Source organism: Topomyia yanbarensis, chromosome 2 (genome assembly GCF_030247195.1).
Source record: "Topomyia yanbarensis strain Yona2022 chromosome 2, ASM3024719v1, whole genome shotgun sequence".
Classification (NCBI taxonomy): Eukaryota; Metazoa; Arthropoda; class Insecta; order Diptera; family Culicidae; genus Topomyia; species Topomyia yanbarensis.
The window spans coordinates 107962582-107984534 of NC_080671.1; the positions used below are offsets into that span (position 1 = coordinate 107962582).

The window sequence follows — 21953 nt, forward strand, 5'->3', positions numbered from 1 at the left end:
GTCAATGAGGGACTACAGAATGTGACGTCGATGATAGACTCCCTCCCGTCTCTCCGAAATGTGCTAACACAGCCTTCATTGCACAATCGTACGTCTAACTCCGCTAGAGCTTCCTGCAGGATACAACCTCTTGTGTTGGTTACTCTACTGCCCCATTCCACAGCCCAGGCGTTGAAGTCACCACCAATGACTACCGGCTTCCGATCGATCAACTGCTCGGTTAACTGCTCCAGCATTAGGCTGAACTGCTCTACTGTCCACCTTGGGGGGGGCGTAGCAGCTACATACGAAGATGCCGTTAATTTTGGCTATCACGAAATCCTCGTATGAACGTTCTACCACTTCTTGGATGGGGAATCTTCCCATTACTTGTATCACAGCGGTTCCTGATCTATCCGCCACCCAGTTACCGTTATTAGGGGGGACTTGATAAGGCTCTACGATCAAAGCGACATCGCACATAGTTTCTGTCGTAGACTGCCACAACAGTTGCTGTGCGGTATCACAGTGATTCAGGTTTATCTGGGTCACCTCCATCACCGTTGGCCTGCAGTCGCCTTCTTGTAGGCTGGGCATTTAAAGCCACCCGTCTGATGGTCGTTTCCTTCCGCTGCGGTGCAAAGCAAGCACTTCGGCCTCTGCGTGCAGTCTCTCGCAAGATGGCCCGTCTCTCCGCATTTCCAGCACATCCCGGATCTGTCCGGGCCTTTGCAAGCCCCTGGTAAATGTCCAAAGCCTAAACATTTGAAGCATTTCTTCGCTTGTTTATTTACTCGTGGGGCGGCTCTCAGTAGGCATCTCGACCATCCAACTGTAACTTTACCTACCTCCAGCGCCTTGTCTGCAGCGGTTACCGGTAAACGAATCATCGCTGTCTGCTTTCCTCCGTATCCCTTCCTTAACCGGATCGTCATGTGCACCTCGCCCAGTTTGCACTGCTGCTTCATAGTACCCCTCAGCTCGTCTTCCGTCGTTATTTCGTCGAGGTCCTTGCACACAATTACCATCTCCGGGGTTAAGGCTTTATCTTCTGCCTTTCCACCCATTGATTTAGTTATAGTCTCCTGCAAGGCAGAGCTACTAGTCGTTGTATTCTTCTTAAGCTCGAGGAGCATCTCATTTTTTTGGGTACGCCTGACTCTTAACACGTTTTCCTCCAAATCTTTCAGCTCCGGGTCCTCTCTGACCTTTTTGAGCAGTGCTGCGTACGTAGTCTCGTCATTTGCTTTTACGAGCACGGCTTCTCCCTTAGGCGCCTTCTGACGAGCCGAGGGTTCTGATTTCCTCTTCTGCTCCCCTTTTCGCTCCTCCTTCCTTTTTTGCTGTTTCCCGCGTTTCTCCTTCCGACCTACAACGGTACTCCAGCTTTCACCCTGTAAGGTGGCGTCCTTTCCTTCGGCAGCAACAGCGTCCTCGAGCGTCTGCCTCTTTGACCCGCCTGGTCTTTCGTCTCCTGGCGAGGATCTTGTCCTCTTTGGAGTTATGGGAACTGGCGTGTTCTTCACTCCAATCTGCCTCTCCTTACCCTGTTTCGGAGGGGCTAGGAGGATAGTGGCCTTAGCCGACGCCGATGCTCGCTCAGCTGAATCTGCCCTCTGCGTTGTCGTATCGTACTCTTTCACGGCAGACAGTAGCGCCTTCCGGATTTTGATGACCATCTTCTTAATGTCTTTGTGGACATTGTTTCTCGTGTCCACGAACTTGTGGAGCTCCTCCACCAAGTGCCTCGCTACCACTACCTTTGGCGTTTGTGGGGTGTAGCTCATTCCGCTCTGCTCCAGCTATTTTTGTTGCTGCTGTTGCTGTTGCTTCGGCTTCCCCTCCTCCTGCTCTTGCTGGATGACTTCAGCTACTACTGGTGGTGGTGACCTCACCAACCCACCTCTGGCAAACGGATTCACCGTGCCTGCTCCATTTATATCGGTTGCTTGTTTTTTCTCCATTTTATTGGGTCCCAACTCCGGGCCGCTATCTCCACTCGCTGCACATAGTCGCCTCTCGATCCCATGATTATGTATGCTGCCAAAAAGCAGCAGTGAGGTCATGCAAGGGTTGACACTATCCTTCATGGGGAGTAGTGTTCAGAGCCGGATCGGCGTAAATCGGGAATGCCTCAACCGAACCTAGTACCACCAACCAAATGATGGCGAGTTTCGAACGTACCCGGAGACCTGCCAGGGTTTGTTGGGACGGAGGCAGCCATGCTGTTAGCCCACTCGCCATTTCAAGTCGGTGTCATCCTTCCTTACTCAGGGAGTAGAACAGCACGCCTGTCAGCGCAAAGTCGCCATCCTATTCGTTATCCATGTCCTGTCCGTTGACGTTCGCCATGGCCAGTGTACCATAATCAGGATGTTACTGGCGTCGATCCTGATGTGCCGGTTGGCACTCCGGTTGGGCTAGAGTGCTTTTATTGCCTAGATCTTAGATTATTGGAATCTTAGGATCTTAGCAGAAGCGGCACAGACTCGCTTCGTCGGAGCTGCTTTCGGAGTTATGGCTTTTTTTAGAGGTTTAGAAGAGCCCAATCTTAGCCCCACCATATCCTAGCAAAGCTCCCCAACTCGCAGTAGGGCCGTGGGGGGGGGGGGGTTCGTTAGGCCCCTAGACTCCTGTCCTTCCTGTCCCTGCTGCCCCCTGTATGTATGTATGTATGTATGTATGTATGTATGTATGTATGTATGTATGTATGTATGTATGTATGTATGTATGTATGTATGTATGTATGTACGTATGTGTGTGTATGTGCGGATTTGTTAACCAAATGTCCACATCGGTTACTCGGAGATGGCTGAACCGATTTTTACAAACTAAGATTCAAATGAAAAATATAATATTCCCATAGGTTGCTATTGAATTTCATTTTCAACCGACATCTTGTTCCGGATTACGAGTTGACGAGTATGGCTACAAAACAAAATTTTTTGATTTGTCCACATCGGTTTCTCGGAATTTTCTGAACCGATTTTGACAAACTTGATTTTAAATGAAAGGTCCATCAGCTGCTGTTGAATTTTGTGTGGATCCGAGTTCTGGTTACTGAATTACAGGGTGATACGTACGATCACGCAGCAAATCCCGATTCTAACGAATTCTGCGATGAATGTAAGAAGGTGAAATTTTTTCCAAAATGTAAACACAACTGTTGAATTTGTAGATCTAGGTCACCAACAGTCATTCAAAGTCTCTTTGGCCACACTGGCCATCATCGACGGACCCGGAAGCATCAAAATTCAGAATAACGGTTATATTGGTTTCTCGAAAATGGCTAGATCGATTTGGTCAACTTAGTCTCAAATGAAAGGTGTTGCGTCCTTGGAAACTGATACTAAATTCCATCTCCATCCGACGTCCGGCTCCGGAGTTACGGGTTGTGGAGTGCGATCACATAGAAAACTCCGATTCAAACCGATACCGCGATGAATGCAAAAAGGTGCTCTTATATATACTTACCAAGTGTAATAAGAATGAAAGACATTTCCATAATGTTATATTGTACGAACCAGCTATTAACTCATAGTTTGGAGAATTGAGAAAGGCACAATTGCACCTCTAGGTGGATTAAAACAGGTTTTACATTTCTTACAAAAGAAATGTATAGGATTCGTTCAAACTTTGAAAACTTTTTCCAAGGCCCGGAGGGCCGAGTCTCATATACCAATCGACTCAGCTCGACAAATTGAGACAATGTCTGTATGTGTGTGTGTATGTATGTACAAAATGTCATGTAATTATCTCAGCAATGGCTGAACCGATCTTAATGAAACTAGTTTCAAATGAAAGGCCTAACGTTGCCATTTGACACTATTATTTTTAATGTTTCAAAGATTTTCTTCCATTTAATTCCACTATGTTTTTATAGTACCTAGGTGCATGAAGCTGACCGTTTTTTGCATGTAGGTAAAATTTCGAAGAGCCATGAATATCCGTTACCTTGGTCTCGATTTAATAAGAAAGGAGACGAATGTTTGAAAATTTCCAGGCTTTCAGCTTATATTGGACAAACCAGGAGAACATTAGAAATTCGATTCAAAGAGCATATTGCGGAAATAGCAAAAGCTTCTAGAGAATCTGCTAAAGATTTACCATTCCACTTCAAATCCAAGGTAGCGGAACACGCTTTTTCAGAAAAACATAACTTAACTATAGAAGATATTAAAATTCAGCGTCAAGTCTCTAGTCCTTGGAAATTAGACGTAGCTGAAAGCCTGGAAATTTTCAAACATTCGTCTCCTTTCTTATTAAATCGAGACCAAGGTAACGGATATTCATGGCTCTTCGAAATTTTACCTACATGCAAAAAACGGTCAGCTTCATGCACCTAGGTACCCACCGACCACAGCCTACCCGCTTCCCTAGATAAAACGACTTTACAATCCCGTAAATCATGAGGTAAATGTTGGATGGTACATCAATACACAGATCAACAAGTAATTCACCTAGTAGTAAGATAAAAGATTTCTCATATAATTATACTCGTGGCGTCACCGAAAGCAACTGTATGTTTGAAGCCCAAAAATCTAGCGAAAATTTAGATTTTTTACAAGATTTAGGTTATGCTGGTTATGGCGCAAAAATTACTACTTACATTATTTATGATAAGAATGTAAGAAATCAATATATCATAATAATATACCTATAAAAATAATGTCACTGCATTTACCATCATTTGCTATTCCTCACACGCCCCCCCCCCCATCTCTCTCTCTCTCCCTCTCTCTGTCTCTCTCTTCTATCGCATCTATCTAGCTATTTATGTATCCATATCTAAGTTGTGTGATAAGATCTTCTGCCAATCTGAAATATTTATTAATTGTAATTGCGAAGGTTTGAGAAAACAAAACTATTTTTTGTCTGCTGCTACATCAACTCAACTTTAATTCAATTGTATTCAAAGCCTGGATCTACACTATAATTAAGGAAATTCATGGCTATATCAGGAAAATATTTGGCTTAACTGGGTAATATGAAAGTTTGACGATGAAAATTTCCAAAAGAGACATTCCACGTGCGATATTTAAACTATTCGTATCTCTATTGAATTTTGAATGAAACATATGCTCAAAGACCGAAAGCTGAAGCCAGCAGGATTGGATTTGCCATCAACGTTTCGAAGACAAAATACAGGAGAGGAAGAGATTCTAGAGACGACAATGTGAACCTCCCACCCGAGTTCGGATTGACGGTGACGAAATCGAGATGGTCGACGAATTCATGTATTTGGGCTCACAGGTAACCGACGACAATGATAACAGCAGAGAAATTTAGAGACGGATCTTGGCGGGAAATCGTGCCTACTTTGGACTCCGGAGGACGCTCCGGTCGAACAAAATTCGCCGCCGCACGAAGTTGATTATCTACAAGACGCTGATTAGATCGGTGGTCCTCTACGGCCACGAGATCTGGATTATGCTCGTGGAGGACCAACGCGCCCTTGGAGTTTTCGAACGAAAGGTGTTGCGTACCATCTATGGTGGCGTGCAGATGGAAGACGGAACGTGGCGCAGGCGAATGAACCATGAGTTTTATCAGCTGCACATTCGTTGTATTGGTACGAACTTTCATGGAAAAAAAGGATCAAAGACCAAAAGTATCCACAAATTAGATCCAGGAAAAGAAGTCTCCCAAAGTACCCACTCTCGATGGGGGATGCAACTACAATGTGACTTCTAACTTATCGTCGTCCATATCTGGATATACTGAGTAGTTTGAACCATTTCTTTTTCACAGTATTGGTCTGTATAGGACTTAGTTATCCATATTTTGTGAACGAGAATTCCGAACGAAACAATATGAAAGCTATAAGGATGAATGGAAAGAGACTGCATTGCAATCAACTGAATGCACGGCTTTTATGCTATCGACATAGCCTAGACATTTCACACTATTTAGTTCAATGCAAATAAAAACTTTGAAATATCCACCTGTTTCATTCACACATCGCATTCTCCCTGTCGTTCTCGGTTTAAGGGGCTTGAAAGCATAAGTGACCTTGTCTCATTTTACTGTATTCAATTGAGCGTTAAAATACTAAATAATCATTTTCTTTATTCAAAAATGTTTTTGGCTTCAAATATATGACCATTTCATTTTAATTAATTATTTCATTCCGCATCTTTATATTCGTTTTGTTCATCTGCGTTCATTTTACTTATTTTTTTCGTTTCATTCTTTGGATTCACACTGATCAGTTTATTCTTTTTGTGCATTTTATTCATATCATTCATTGTTTTCATTGTATGCATTTTATTCATTTTTTCCAGTTTATTCATTTTGTTGAGTTTCTTCATTTTAATAATCTGACTACTTTTTCAGTTTTAATCTTTCATCCAAATATTTTATTTGATTGATTCAATTTGATTTGATTCAATTTATTTCTTTAATTAATTATAACCTTTTACCATTGCTCAATTTTTCATTTTAATCAATGCATTTAATTCTGCTCATTTTCTTCTTTTTATTCATTTTATCACTTCAGCTCATTTTGTTAATTTGATTCGTTTGTTTTATTCATGCATTTCATTTATTTTTTACTTTATTCATTTTGTTCATCCATTCTTTTTATTCATTTGATTCATTTCATTAATTTGATTCATTGTATTCACTGGATGAATAAAATCAATTTGATTCATTTAATTCATTTGATTCATTTAATTAATTTCATTAATTTGATTCATGTGATTCATGTGATTCATTTGATTCATTTGATTCATTTGATTGATTTGTTTCATTTGATTTATTTGATTCATTTGATTTATTTTATTCATTTGATTTATTTGATTCATTTAATTCATTTGATTCATTTGATTCATTTTATTCATATCTTTAATTTTATGCATTTCATGTTCAGTCATTCGTTTTATTTCATTCAATTTGTTAGTATGAGTCAATTTATTCTATTAATCTTATAACTATTTCTAAATATAATCTTAATTTTTATGTAATAACCTAATCTAATTTGATTCGTGTATATTATAATTTTGATTTACATTAATTTTTCAACTCATTTTATGAATTTAAAAACCTATTGTTTCATTTTTTGCTTTACTTTTTTATTTCGGTCGTTTTGTTGATTTCTATAATTTATTCAGTTTATTCGAGATTTTATTCGTGCAAGACTAGATATTGTTTTCATCCCACCTCTAGTTGGGTGCCTACTTCTCGTGAGTTCTGCAAACTAATCCAATAGTTAAATGTGTAAGAAATGTCTCATCTCACTGCTAGGTGGATTAAATCGGTTTTTACTTTTACTAACACTATAGACAAAAATGGCTCTTTTCAAAGTCACCAAAACCTTTGAAAATGCATTTAAAATCCTTCAAAGTATAAACAGTTCTACGATTTTCCGTCATTGTCACTAAAAATAACCAATCACTCCACGGTATATGCTTATTTCCGATTCAGCTGTGAAAAATAATATTTTAGAATGACGGTTCCACGAATAGCTACGACAGTCAGAAAGTCTTACGATGTTCTGAGAAATCGAGGGGATCCGAATTACCCCCACGGTCCTAATAGCCCAAGGTCCCCTTGCAGATGTAACTAAAAAAGCATATTTTTTATCAATCTCAGAAATGCCCTCCTCCGTCTGTGTCGTACACCATCGATGGTTTTATGCGACTTCAAGGTTCTATTTCTATTCTATTCCCGAGTACAGCCAGTATTGAAAAGCATTCTGATGGTTTGATGCGACACGAAACACCTCTGTCGTATGAGTTAAGAAACACGGGACCAACAGCACGAATATCACACGCGCAACTCGGTGTGCTGCCGATCCGCATCTGAGCCGTACTACGAAATCGTCTGTAGGAAACGCTGCCGGATCGAGGTGGACCTGGTGATATCTTCTGAATCGAAATTCCTAAATTAAATAATCTCGTTAAAAATACCCAACTATTTCCTACTCATCAATATAGCTCCAAGACCCCCAATCTTAATAAATTATATCGTTCCTCTTGTATAGCGAAAAGTATATCGAAATACTAGACTACGGATTACTCGTGGAAATCGATGAGGGTTATAGCTGGTAAAACAACTTGTAAACGCACATCATACTTTTCTAAAGAGTGATCATCAAAAATAACCAACCTCACGTGTAAATTTATAATGAAAGTTGAATAACCGTCGTTATTTTGAACCGAGACGCATTAACCTTCATTAACACCATAGTGATCATGTTCACGCAAAAGAAAACACGAAAAATTTTGTCATCCCCCGCTCAAACAAATATTAAACTCTCGTCGACATTCACCAAAATCGATTTTATATCTAGATCCCATGACTAAGCGGTGAGCAGTGCACCGATCTACTTCAAACGAACGCCCGCTTAGATGAAGTAACTTGCTGAACAAATTTTCACTTTCATCGAGTAAGCTTCATCGAGACGTTGATTGGCTACCGAGGCAACCGAATGAGATCCCTGTCTTTTTCGCGGTTTGCCGGACTCGTTCCTTGTACCACCTAATGTGCGCTACTCATTCAATATAGATTCAGTTGATCTCACACGTCACGATCACACCAAATCAAGTTTAGCAAGACGTACGACATCACCACGACAGAGTCTAGTCTAGTCAGTAGGTATGATTGATCGTAGTTAGTCTTCGTCTCAGACATTTGTCCCAGTGGATGCCAGGGCATGCCACCAGTGTGGCAGTGTGCTAGTGTATTTCTGTTTCGGTCCCGCGCAGCTGATCATGACCGCGATCGTGATCCGCATCTTCCCCGCGCGTGAACCAGTTGTTGACCAGGGTACTCTGGGAAGGGTGAGGCAGGTCGCCCGAGGAGACTATTGGAACATTTATGGAATTCACAAGGACTGTCGAGCGAATCCGCGGATCGCCACGTGTAATATTTGCTGTATAGATATCAAAAGTTTCCTTTACTCTGGTGATTGAAATAGTTCCGATTTACCATTTTAAAGCAGTTTAATTGCAATAGTGGTATATTAATTAGTCATTTATATTGCATTTTATTATAACATTTTTCGTTTGTGATTCATACCTCAGGAATGCTACCGACGTTGTTTACACTGTAACTCGAAACAGAAAGCATAGTTAGCGAAATGTGGAACCACTGACAGGCTCATCACGCCGCCGAACGTGTACTTTTAGATATACATGCGCGATTGAAGACAGCAGCAATTAGAGCCGGCTCTACACCGTTAACTAATGCACACAATCTCTCTCTCTGTATATCCAAACCTCATATTGCATCCGAGCTTGTAATGCTGATTCGGATGCACTTCAATGATGACGATGATTGTTTTCATTGCTTGCCCGGGTTTACATGCGACCAAACTGCAACCGTACACAGAAACTAGACACTGCGACCAGTGCGGAGCCGAGACAGAGCGAGAGAGATAGAGAGAAATATATGATGGTCGGATGTACGGCTCGTCGCGATCGACGCGACGGGAACCCGCTAAGCCCGCGTCAGCTGCCAGCGGATCGGGTGATGCTTGGCTCGGACAGTGCGGTGCGGTGGGGCCGAGTGTCGAGGTGGCGTTTATTGAAAGTGAAACGTACAACTTTATTATGATGTTATGAAAACAGTTTCACTAGCGCAGAAAATGGTGTAATCGTACAGATTTAAACTACACACTTGGGTGATGAGCTGCACGAGATGTGGTTGTAGAGAGTGACTACGACAGCGATTGCAAATAAAAAGTGGGCGGGGGCAGAGATATTTATATTTAGTTTTCGTATTGAAGGGACTTAGCGGTGCCACAGTAGCAGATCTTATATTCTGGAATAGCGATTATTTCAGTTGTTCGTGTGAGAGTGAACGACTTAATTCGAGCAACGATCGTGACAAATGCTAGCAGGCGGTAGGGAGCTATTGTGTTGAAACTTTCATTTCAAAGATTAGCTTTGTTTTAGATCTTGATGACATTTGATGGATTATGATACATAGGGTTATTCGTAATAAAGCTGATGTAGTCTAAGTTTGATTTTTATAGAATTAATGAATGAAGAAGCACGTTTCCACAACTTGCTTGATGAGTAACTTGTATTTAGTACCATTTTGTGAATGAAGGGCACAATATCTATAACTGCAGTAAGTCACAGATTTACGTCTCGACGTCGTCTCATCAGTATCCCGGAATCAAAATACAATTCTTTTACTTCATGCATGTAATGGTTTTAATTCAACTTACTCCGCAACCGACTGATTTACTTGTGAACATAAGTAGTGTTTCATTTTGGATTAAGCGTCTATCTGGTGACCATGTTGGTTTGCCAGATACTGATGAGCTGAAGTGAAAACGCAAATCTATGATTTATTTTTTTACAAGCAAGTTTGACTTAAGTAAATTAGTTATGAAACGCCTTTACGCCCATTTATTGTATCAAAACATTGCAATTGTCAGAGAAAATCAAGGAGATTCATAAGCCGAACGTAACGTCAAAGTTTCGTTCGAATCAACGATAGTCATATTTTGTGGTCGGCCGGTTTCTCATGGAATCCCTCTACTGCATAGCCACTAGGCACTGAATGAAATGTTCGAAAGTTTTTAGCGAAAACAATTCAAAATTGAGAAAATGGAAACCAATAATCATAAAAATATGTTCTCTACTAGAGAGATAATAGAACATCGATGAATTATTGATTTTAAATTTAAATTTTAATGTCTATTTATAAATTACAATTTACCCTAGTTACAGTAAAGGATATTCAAGAAAAAATTATGTAAGGGTAAACGAAGTATAACAATCCCTGATGGTGCCAGAAAATGCTAGGTATTCTGGAATACACGTTAGAAAATATCCAGGGAATGTTCGAACAAAGATAATGTCGAAATGTGATACTTATTGGAGGCGTTTCGAGTTCCTCTCATCAGAATCCGACATTAACTTAATTAACGGACTAAGCTAGCGCCGGATTGACACTAGATTAAAAAAAAACGAAAACACTGTTTATGTTTCTGAGCAAACCTCTGGCCCTACGTCATGTCCCGTAAGAAAAGAAGTTCTGTTTAAGCTGATGAGAATTAATGAACCGAAACTTGGTGTGGCTTAGCAGGCCAATATAGTATGCACTATGCTATATTTCTCCTAGTTTTTTTTTTGCAATGGATAAAACATTTACGTACTAGCCCAGTACACGTGCTATTAGTAGGTGCCAAGCTACCACACGGGTTGTACTGAGGGTGAGTCGGGCTCGAATGGTGACGCTGCCATTAATACCGACCAAACTCCATTGGGCTCCGCCATCGTTCCCCCCAGGGACTAACTCTCGGTATTACTTCTGGGGGGATGGCTGTACTTGATGTACTCATTCACTCTCGCTCACGCGTTCATACGTCCTGTATGAGGCTTACTTGGGTGCTCTCTCTATCGCACCTTGATTCACTCTCAAACACTCCACATGAGGCTGACTTTTGTGCTCACCTTTTTCGTTCCTTGCGAGGCTGACTTATGTGCTCACCTTACTCATTCCTTGCTAGGCTTACTTTTGTGCTCGCCTCACCCATACCATGTGAGGCTGACTTGGCTGCTCACCCTATCACCTGGTTCACTCTCAATCGTGCCACTCTATTATACCTCTGTCACTCCCCCTGGCATCCCATGTGGGACATTTTCCTTAGGCCCCACTTCTGACATACCATGCGAGGCTGACTTGTGTGCTCACCTTACTCATTCCTTGCTAGGCTTACTTTTGTGCTAGCCTCTACCATACCATGTGAGGCTGACTTTTGTGCACACCCTTTCACTCCTCTGCCATGTCACGAGGCATCGTTAGCTAAGTCCCAACATACTACGCTACGACCCTCCCATCTTGGCATGATGCAGTCCACATATACGCCTATACACTCGCCGTTCTGCCTTACTTCGGGGTGGCTGGGTTTACCCCTTACGCGGTTGCCAGTCGCTGCGTTAAACCTGCCTCAGCATGGACAGACCATTCACTCACTTTTTTCGCGCTCCGCCTTTTTCGCTCCAACTAACCAATCACTAGTTAGTCGTGCCCATCGTCTGTTGCTCGGTGCGCCAAATTCCCTGTAGCCTACAAGCAATCTGGGTGGTTGCAGTCGACACTGCGTTCCACTTCTCCACCGATTGACACATCCGCTGAATAAGGGTATCAGGGGTTGTGTCCCAGCCACAAACGTCAAGCATTGCTCTTCTTTCGACGTCGAAACGAGGACATACGAACAGTATGTGTTCGGCAGTTTCATCTACACCTGGGCAGGCTGAGACCTCCGCGTGCCCGAACCTGTGGAGGTACTGTTGGAAACAGCCATGGCCTGACAGGAATTGTGTTAGATGGAAGTGAACTTCCCCATGGGGTCTTCCCACCCACTTCGATATGTTAGGTATCGGCCGGTGGGTCCACCTACCTTTCGAGGAGTTATCCCACTCACGCTGCCATCTGGCGACCGAGGTCACCCTGGTGCGCTCGCGGGCTCCTCTATTTCCACGTAGCTCGAAGCACTCCTCATCTTCCCCAATGACCAGCCCGACTGGCATCATGCTTGCTATCACGCAGAATGTATCGTGTAATACCGTGCGGTAGGCAGATATCACTCTGAGGCACATCACATGCTCTCCAGTTTCTGTAGGTAACTGGTTACCCTCAGTGCTCTTGACCAGGACAGGCCACCGTACCTGAGGATAGATACGTCAACGCCCGCCAGTAGTCTACGTCTACTGGCGCAGACCTTTGAGCTGTTGGACATCATCCTCGATAGAGCCGCAACAGCAGTCGACGCTCTCTTGCATGTATAGTCGACGTGGCTGCCAAAGGTCAGCTTGTCGTCTATAATGACTCCGAGAGACTTCAGACTTCGCTGTGAGGTGATCACGACTTCTCCCACATGGATAACTGCATGTTGTGCCGACTTGCGGTTGTTGACGATAACTACCTCCGTCTTATGCTGAGCGAGCTCCAGGCCTCTCGCGCTCATCCATTCCTCCACCGTGTTGAGCGCGTGTTCTTCAGTTAGTTCTATCTCAGGGATTGACTCCCCGTAGACCTCCAAGGTTACGTCATCGGCAAAGCCGACGATCTTGACCCCAGGAGGGAACTTTAGTCTCAGAACCCCGTTATACATGAGGTTCCATAGCACCGGGCCTAGGATCGAGCCTTGCGGGACTCCGGCGGCAATCGGAACCCCTTTCTGACCGGCATCGGTCTCGTATAGCAGTAAGCAGTTCTGAAAGTAGCTTTTCAGGATCCGGTGCAGACCCACCGTGTAACGAGAGCGCGATGGCATCCCAGCTTGCGCTGTTGAATGCGTCCTTCACGTCAAGTGTCACTGATGCACAGTATCGAATGCCTCGCCTTTTTCGTTGGATCGCTATCTCGACAGTCTTTATCACTGAGTTGAGAGCGTCCATTGTGGACTTACCCTTCCGAAAGCCAAACTGGTTGCTTGACAGGCCGTCCGTGCCATCTGCGTACGGGGTTAGCCTGTTGAGGATGATCCTCTCAAGCCATTTGTCAGTCGTGTCGATCAGACAGATTGGTCTGTACGCCGATGGGTCGCCTGGCGGCTTTCCGGGCTTCGGCAACAGCACCAATTTCTGCCTTTTCCATCTATCGGGGAAACGGCACTCGTCAAGGCATCTCTGTATAGCTAGCCTGAACATGTTCGGGTTCGCTATGATCGCTGCCTTGAGAGCGCTGTTTGGAACTCCGTCCGGCCCTGGAGCTTTGTTCATTGCTAGGGAATTAGCCGCTGCGAGTAGTTCTTCATTCGTCACCGGAGCCACCATTACGGCCGTAGTGCAGGTGGCCAGGGGTTTGTGGCTCGACACGGGAAGTCGTCGCCAACCGGACCGGAGACCGTTCTGGGGGTGAAGAGCCCCCTTTGGTCTTGGCCATCACAATCCGGTAGGCGTCACCCCAAGGATTCGCGTTGGCACTCTCACACAGGTTGTCGAAACACGCTCTCTTGCTGCTTTTAATGGCCTTGTTAAGGGCCAATTTCGCAGCTCGAAACACTTCACGGCGGTTCTCTCTTGCATCCTCGGTGCGAGCTCTTTGCATCCTACGTCTAGCTCTGAGGCAGGCTGACCGTAGAGCTGCAATCTCGGCACTCCACCAGTATACCGGGCATCTGCCGTTTCTTGGCAGTGTTTTTCTCGGCATAGTGGCGTCGCACGCGCGTGATAGAACAGCTACCAGCGCATCCCCGCTTAGACTGTCGGTGTTGGCCTCCAGTCCCAGGGCCGCGGTGAAAGCTTCGCTGTCGAAGTGATTGGACTTCCACCCGCGTACCTGACAGGGATCTCCCGCCCTCGGATGCTGCACACCATAGTTGATCCTAAAGCGGATTGCTAAATGATCGCTATGGGTGTAGCCTTCGTCTACCCTCCATTCCATGCCTGGAACCAGACTCGGGCTGGCAAATGTTACGTCAATCCATGCCTCCACCCCGTTTCTACGGAATGTGCTAGCGGAGCCATTGTTAGCTAGCACAGTATCGAGTTTCGCAAGCGCCTCCATTAGCGCTTGGCCCCTGCTATTTGTACAGCGGCTGCCTCACTCTACTGTCCAAGCGTTAAAGTCTCTCGCTATAACTACCGGTTTCCGGCCCACTAAGTTTGACGAGAGCCTGGCAATCATCTAGTATCAGCTACAATAGAACACGCCATTGATCTTGGCAATCGCAACACCCTCGGCGGAGGAGTGTATTACCTCTTGAACCGGGAACCGTCCCGTTGTACAGATTGCCACCATCCCAGACCCGTCCGAAACCCAATTGCCATTGCCGGCAGGGATGTTGTACGGGTCGGATAGGAGGGCGACATCTGTCCTCGACTCCGAGACCGACTGCCACAACAGCTGTTGAGCTGCTGCACAATGGTTAAGATTTAGCTGTGTGACGTTCACGGCTTCTTCTTATTTGCCTCATCAAAGGGACACGAAGGTCCGCCCATAGCATGATTACGGGCTTGCTTCTTAGCGGTGCAGATAAGGCATTTATGGGTTGGTTCATCCAGATTGTCACCAAAAAAACAGTTAAAAACCCTAGTGGATTCCATTTCTCCAAAATGTGACATGAATCTCTTAATAGCCACCGTGTTTTTAAGTGGTGCCAGATATCTTGCAGCCGATTACTGATTTGCTTATCATCCTTATATATGAGGATCTTGATTATAGCGTTTTCGCACAACCACGAGTTTTAAGTGGTTATGAAAAATGGATGGTTTCGCCTGGGCCAATTGGTTGAACATTATCAGAATTGAATACCTGACATGCTAGAACTCGATAAAACCAACTTCCGTGAGCCTAACCTCAATTTTCACCTTTAGCTAATATTTCACATCACGAATGTTCGATCTTATTCAAAAAGGCCGGAAGTCAGTAACCACCGCATATGACCGGAGCACCACTCCTTGCTTCTGCGACTCACTCATCTCGACAGATAACCACAGCAAGATTCAAAATAAGTTTCTTTCGTTCAGACAAGGCACACAATATAAAAGTAACTGTTTTTTGTTGTTCGCTTCGCACTGGCTCGGGCAGAAGTAGAAAGCACAATAACTATCTTAACCGTTGCACAGTGGGAAAAAAAGTATCAAAAACGCGACTTTACTCAATAGCTTGATAGAAGGCTAAGTGTTGTAATCAAAGATGAATACTTCTTACCATAGGGTCTGTTGATTAAACTATATAGCTGAATCATATGTTGGTTGTTTTCATGTAACTTTAAAATGTTTCACAATATCGCCTTGGTGTCAAAGAGAAAGTTGCAGGAAAGTTTACGGGCCTTTTGAAAAACCTATTATTGTTGATGGAGAAACGCGACTAACTTATGAAAAGGTCGTAATAAAACAAAATAATTGTGTTGTTAAAACAAAAGTTAAAATATCTCGAGAACTACTACATTTTAGAAAATTTTTGTTAAGAGCATTTCGATTTAAAATAGCGTTTAACTTTTAAAAAGAGCATAATTACACGAATTAATTGTTTTTGAAGTAGCAAAATTTCAAATATCTCGAAAACTATCGCATTTTGAAAGATTTTTGTTAAATGCATTTTTATTTTAAATTGTGCTTAGAATTATATTTTGTAATAAAATCACAACTTTTGTATGTCAATTAGTATGAAATTTAAAAACATGTACGAAGTTATTGTTAGAAAAACTTTTTTACCGATTTTTTCTCCATTATGCAATCACAATTGAAATGTTTTTTTTCTCTTTAGGTTTCTGGTAACAAAACATAAAAAAATTAAAAAAAATGGGTTTTTTCGCAATTTAAATTTTTATCATAAATTTTTGTTTTTTTTTGAAAAATGACACAACATTTTTTTCAGTGTATATTTTTTCAGACAGAAGTATTCATTCCCTGTAACTCGTTCTCAGATAGTTTTGCTGTATAAAATACAGTAATCGAATAAAAACAATTTGAAATTCATGCACGTAGAAACGTTTACGCCCTTTTGAAAAGTTGCTCTTGAGTTAAAATTATCTTATTACCTGTGGAAAATATTTAGTCTTGCATGACGGTGAAACGTGTAAAATTTCATTGGAATCTAAGATGGTCGGTCACGATTTTAAAGATTTTCGGACGGATCTTCGTGGAATTCCTCTTATGTAAAAATGTCTAAGGAGTCTATGGCAGGTATTTAAAATGACCGTAAAGTACGCTATCATGTCCGTTTTGCCCCAATTCTCCTTTTCGTTTGAGCTTATTTTCAAAACTGAATATATAACTCAGAAGAAAGTTGGAAACAGCTGACAAAAATTGATATTTCTTATGTAAAAAAGGCCAGAAAAATGATTGAAGATATTTAGAATCATCTCACGAAACGTATACACCTATTTTACCCCAATTCTGCGCAGTTTGAAGTTAATCTTCGGTTTACATTTCGGTAAAAGGCTATATGCGGCTGATCAAAAGTGATGATTCTTATGTATAAAAATCTAGGTTATCGTTTGAATATAGTTAGACTGGTCACCCGAAGCGTATGTACCCATTTTACCCCAATTCTTCCCATAATTGAAGTATAAAGTCAAACCAGGCTCTACATTTCAGAAAGAGGCTGAATGCGGTTGATCAAAAGTAGTATTTCTTATGCAAAAAATTCTGGAAAATCGATTGAAGATAGTTAGAATGGCCGCACGAAACATGTGTACCCGTTTTACCCCAAATCTTCCCATATCTCAAGTGGAAAGTTAAACCTGACTGTGCTTCTCGAAAAGAGGCTCAAAATGACTGATGAAAAGAAGTAATTCTTATATAGAAAAATCCGGGAAATCGGTTGAAGATAGTTGGAATGGCCGCACGAAATGTTTGTATCCGTTTTACCCCAATTATTTACATAATACAAGCGTGGTGATACACCTTGCTTAATATTTCAGAAAGAAGCAGAAAGTGGTTGATCAAAACTAATTTTTTTATGCCATATAATCCAGGAAATCGATTGAAGGTAGTTCAAAACACGTGTATCCGTTTTACCCCAACTTCTTCTCATAGCTCACATGTCAAGTTAAACCTGGCTGTACCTCTCGGGAAGAGGCTGAATGCGGCTGATGAAAAGTAGTTATTCTTAGGTACAAAATTCCTGGGAATCGATTAGAGATAGCTAGTATGACCGCACGAAACGTGCATGCCCGTTTTGCCCCAATTCTTCACGTAATGTATGTGTGCAGTTATACCTTACTCATCCTTTCAAAAACAGGCTCAACGCGAATTTTTAGTACATAAGAATTAGTATTTTTCATCAGTTGCAGTCAGCCTCTTTCGGAGAAGTACAGCCAGGTTTAACTTCATATTTGAGTTATCAGAGGAACTTAGGGTAAAACGGGTACACATGTTTCGTGCGGATATTCTAGCTACCTTTAATTGATTCCCTGAAGTATTTAACATAAAAAAATTACTTTTTATCAGCCGCTTTCAGCCTCTTTCTGAAATGTTGGGTAAGTATAATTTCACACAAGTGTAAGGAACAGAATTGGGGTAAAACGGGTCAACACGTTTCGTGTGGTCATTCCAAGTATTTTTAATCGAATCCCTGAACTGATTTAGGGTGCTTACAGAGTGGCCGCGAGAAGCTGAGCAGGGGCTGGCACTAACATTAAAATGCGAGATGCGAGAAACCTGCTTGCAGCATATCAAATGGAACCTGTCAGAGTGAAAGCTGAGCGGATCGGCGCCGACAGCCCGCTTTCACTCTGACATCATCCCTTTACTTTGCTGCAGGCAGGTTTCTCGCATCTCGCATCCTAATGTCAGTTCCAGCTCCAGCTCAGTTTCTCGCCGCTACTCTGTAAGCACCCTTACACAAGAGAAACTACTTTGGTGAGCCGCTTACAGCAGCCTCTTGCTGAAATATTGAGTAAGGTATAACTTCACACATACATTATGTGAAGAATTGGGGTAAAACGGGTATACACGTTTCGTACGGTCATTCTAACTATTTTCATTCGATTTACCAGAAGTTTTTACATAGGAATTGCTACGTTTCATCAGCCGCATTCAGCTTCATTCGGAGAAGCAGAGCTAGGTTTAACCTCACACTTGAGCTATGGGAAGAAGTTGGGGTAAAATGGATACAAGTGTTTTGTTCGGTCATTCGAACTATCTTCAATCGATTTCCTGGATTATTTGACATAAAAAAATTAGTTTTGATCAACCACTTTCTGCTTCTTTCTGAAATATTGAGTAAGGTGTATCACCACGCTTGTATTATGTAAATAATTGGGGTAAAACGGATACAAACGTTTCGTGCGGCCATTCCAACTATCTTCAACCGATTCCCCGAATTTTTCTATATAAGAATTACTACTTTTCATCAGCCACCTTCAGCCTCTTTTCGAGAAGCACAGTTAGGTTTAACTTTCCACTTGAGATATGGGAAGATTTGGGGTAAAACGGGTACACAAGTTTCGTGCGGCCATTCTAACTATCTTCAATCGATTTCCCAGAATTTTTTGCATAAGAAATACCACCTTTGATCAACCGCATTCAGCCTCTTTCTGAAATGTAGAGGCTGGTTTGACTTTATACTTGAGTTATTGGAAGAATTGGGGAAAAACGGGTACATGCGTTTCGGGCGACCAGTCTAACTATATTCAAACGATAACCTGGATTTTTATACATAAGAATCATTACTTTTGATCAGCCGCATATAGCCTTTTACCGAAATATAAAGCCAGGATTAACTTCAAACTTTAGTTTTGCGGAGAATTGGGGTAAAATGGGTTTCGTTTCGTGAGATGATTCTAGATGTTTTCAATCGAATTTCTGGACTTTTTTTCATAAGAAATATCAATTTTTGTCAGCCGTTTCCAACTTTCTTTTGAGTTATATATATATATATATATATATATATATATATATATATATATATATATATATATATATATATATATATATATATATATATATATATATATATATATATATATATATATATATATATATATATATATATATATATATATATATATATATATATATATATATATATATATATATATATATATATATATATATATATATATATATATATATATATATATTCAGTTTTGAAAATAAACTCAAACGAAAACGAAACGGGCATGATAGCGTACCGTGTGGTCGTTGTAAATACTAGCAATCAATTTTTCAGCCCTTTTTACATAAGAAAACCCTTACCTGGTAAACAACATCCAGCCTTTTTTGGGTCCATTTTTTCCACTGTGCGTTGTTAGAAATGGTAATCTTCTTCAACATTTTCTCATTAAATTGTTCAAACCAAACGAGATCCAAATTTATTAAAACTAGCTGTTTTATCTCTAACTTTTTTGAACAATTTCGGGGGTGGGGTTTAGCCCCCTAATCAGCTCTCTGGCTACGTGCCTGTAATTCTCTTTATCACTTGTTTTGTTTACTTTCCTTCTACTATCTCAGTTTCATTCACATTTCTTCTCACCATCTAGTATATCCTCCGCACCGATCGCCGGCAGTGTTGCCGCAGGTGTTATTCTGAACAACTATTTATCTATTTTTGTTGCGAAAATTATTTTCAAATAACACAGATAATCTGTTCTAAAAGCAGTAGTAGTCCTAAATTCTATATTCGAACCACTGTGCATTGTGACGCACATTCGCTATAGGAAACACCATGTGGGAGTAGTACGACGAAAAACATATTTGAAAACAGTAGAAATTATTTTCGAAAGCACCCAAGACTCACCGTTCGCACCACTTCACTGAGTATCGCTGCCTTATCCGGCTTGCAAGCGGTCATATCCCGCTTGTTGATTTGCAGAAACTCGCCGAGCTGCTCTATGTACTCATTCTCCAACTCACGGCGACGTTTCTCGTTATTACACTTGTTGATTTGTGATTGAGGCTAGGAAGCAAACAAAATACAAACACAAATTGATTATCTAGCTTTGATTGATCAGCTGAAAATAAAAAATAAAAAGCACGAAATTTTTTTAAACCCACCTTAGTATCTGGTTTTCTACGAATTTTTTTGGTTGCTGCCGGAACCGACACGGCCGGAACCACGGCGTTCATTATTTTCGACTGCAGATGGTGCTGCTGTGATGATGCTGACGGTTGCTGACCTGAAGACTGTTGCTGCTGGGAACTGTTGGAATGTTGTTGCTGCTGCTGCTGCTGCTGAGAGTGTAACGGCAGTGTTGACAGTCCAGCCAATCCCAAACTATGGCCACCTGCTGCTTGCGACGACGATGAATATTGTTGTGACGATTGTAGGAGCTGTGTATGGACGAGCCACTGGTCCGGCAATGGAAGTTCACATGGGCCAAGCCTGTAGCAGAGGGGGAGGAGGTAGAGGAAGAAAAGTCTTTTGTAAGTAACGAATCGATATGTTTCATCAGTATTGTGAAATTGAATAAATAGGTAAATTGTAAATTGCACTAGCAATATTTATTGCCGGTGGTCGCTATAGTAATTAGCAATAGTCGACAGCTATTATTCCGACCATTTTTTGTGAATTTCGACCAATCATTGCGATGACTCATACGATCGTGTACCAATCGATTTCTGGTTCGTTTTAAGGCGAGCCGAAATTGTACCCGGAAATCACCGGGGGTAAACCGTTGGCGGCGTTCAAAAATCGGCAATTATTAAAATTGTCATAATCATCATAGCCGTCGTGATCGTGGTGGTGTGTTGCGCAGAGACAACGCGAAGAGTTTGCTTGTTCAGTGCTTCACGTGTGCTTTAAGTAAAATGACGCCGGTGAGTCGGAGCGCAACGTGAAAAAACATGTTTGTGGTTCGGTACTGTGAAGCGGATTGACTGAATTAAAATTTTACATTTAACTACGAAACTAACTGTTGTCAGTAGCATCTAGTGATAATTATTATTTGCAACTTGGAACATTTCAAATTTAATGAACTAGTCATATAATAAACAATTTGAATGAAGACGCATGATACCCAAATACCAACAAAGTAGCAAGCTTTTCCATTTTCGGTAGGATTAAATTAATTTCAATTTTTCACGGTTTCCTCTAATACAACCCGCAAAATGCCACTTACATTTCAACGTTCCCAGTGAATGGCTCCTCCGAACACCTCGAATAAAAGAAACAAATGAACGATCCAATCTAAACCACACGCACAACTGATCAAACGTCGATCAATTGATCGAATAGCACAGCACAGCACCTCCTACCTAGGACACCAGCAAAAGTCAATTCCGGAAAAAAACACGTTCACGATGATGCAGCAGCAATTCTGCTGCCTGGCAGCGACCCATTAATTTCTCACAACATGGTGAAATCCCTCGCATTTCCTCCACGAAAGGTCAAAATCGCTCGCATTCCGTCCACAGGCTGAGTGACGATTGGCGACGGACCTGCGTGCCTGTACAACCGCATGTTTAACCTGGCAGAATTGGTCTGAAACACATTTGAATCATCAGTCACCAACCATAGCATGCAATCTGCAGGTGGTAAGCGTTGGTATGCAGCAGCAGCAGCGTGTGTGAAAGAGGGGTGCTTTTGTTTTGAAAACACTGCCTGTATATGGTGGCGTC

At 41.9% G+C, this 21953-nt stretch overlaps 1 protein-coding gene across 3 annotated transcripts in view; it reads right to left on the minus strand.

The window, feature by feature from the left end:
• The window catches only part of LOC131679156 (nuclear receptor coactivator 3-like), a 496452-nt gene that overhangs the window by 35334 nt on the left and 439165 nt on the right, over nucleotides 1-21953 (minus strand). For all 3 annotated transcript variants that reach the window (XM_058959789.1, XM_058959791.1, XM_058959788.1), the window contains exons 3-4: nucleotides 20391-20718; nucleotides 20134-20292 (exon numbers count right to left, since the gene is read on the minus strand). In XM_058959789.1, the coding sequence (XP_058815772.1) occupies nucleotides 20134-20292; nucleotides 20391-20718 (487 nt within the window). The remainder of the gene's footprint in view (nucleotides 1-20133; nucleotides 20293-20390; nucleotides 20719-21953) is intronic.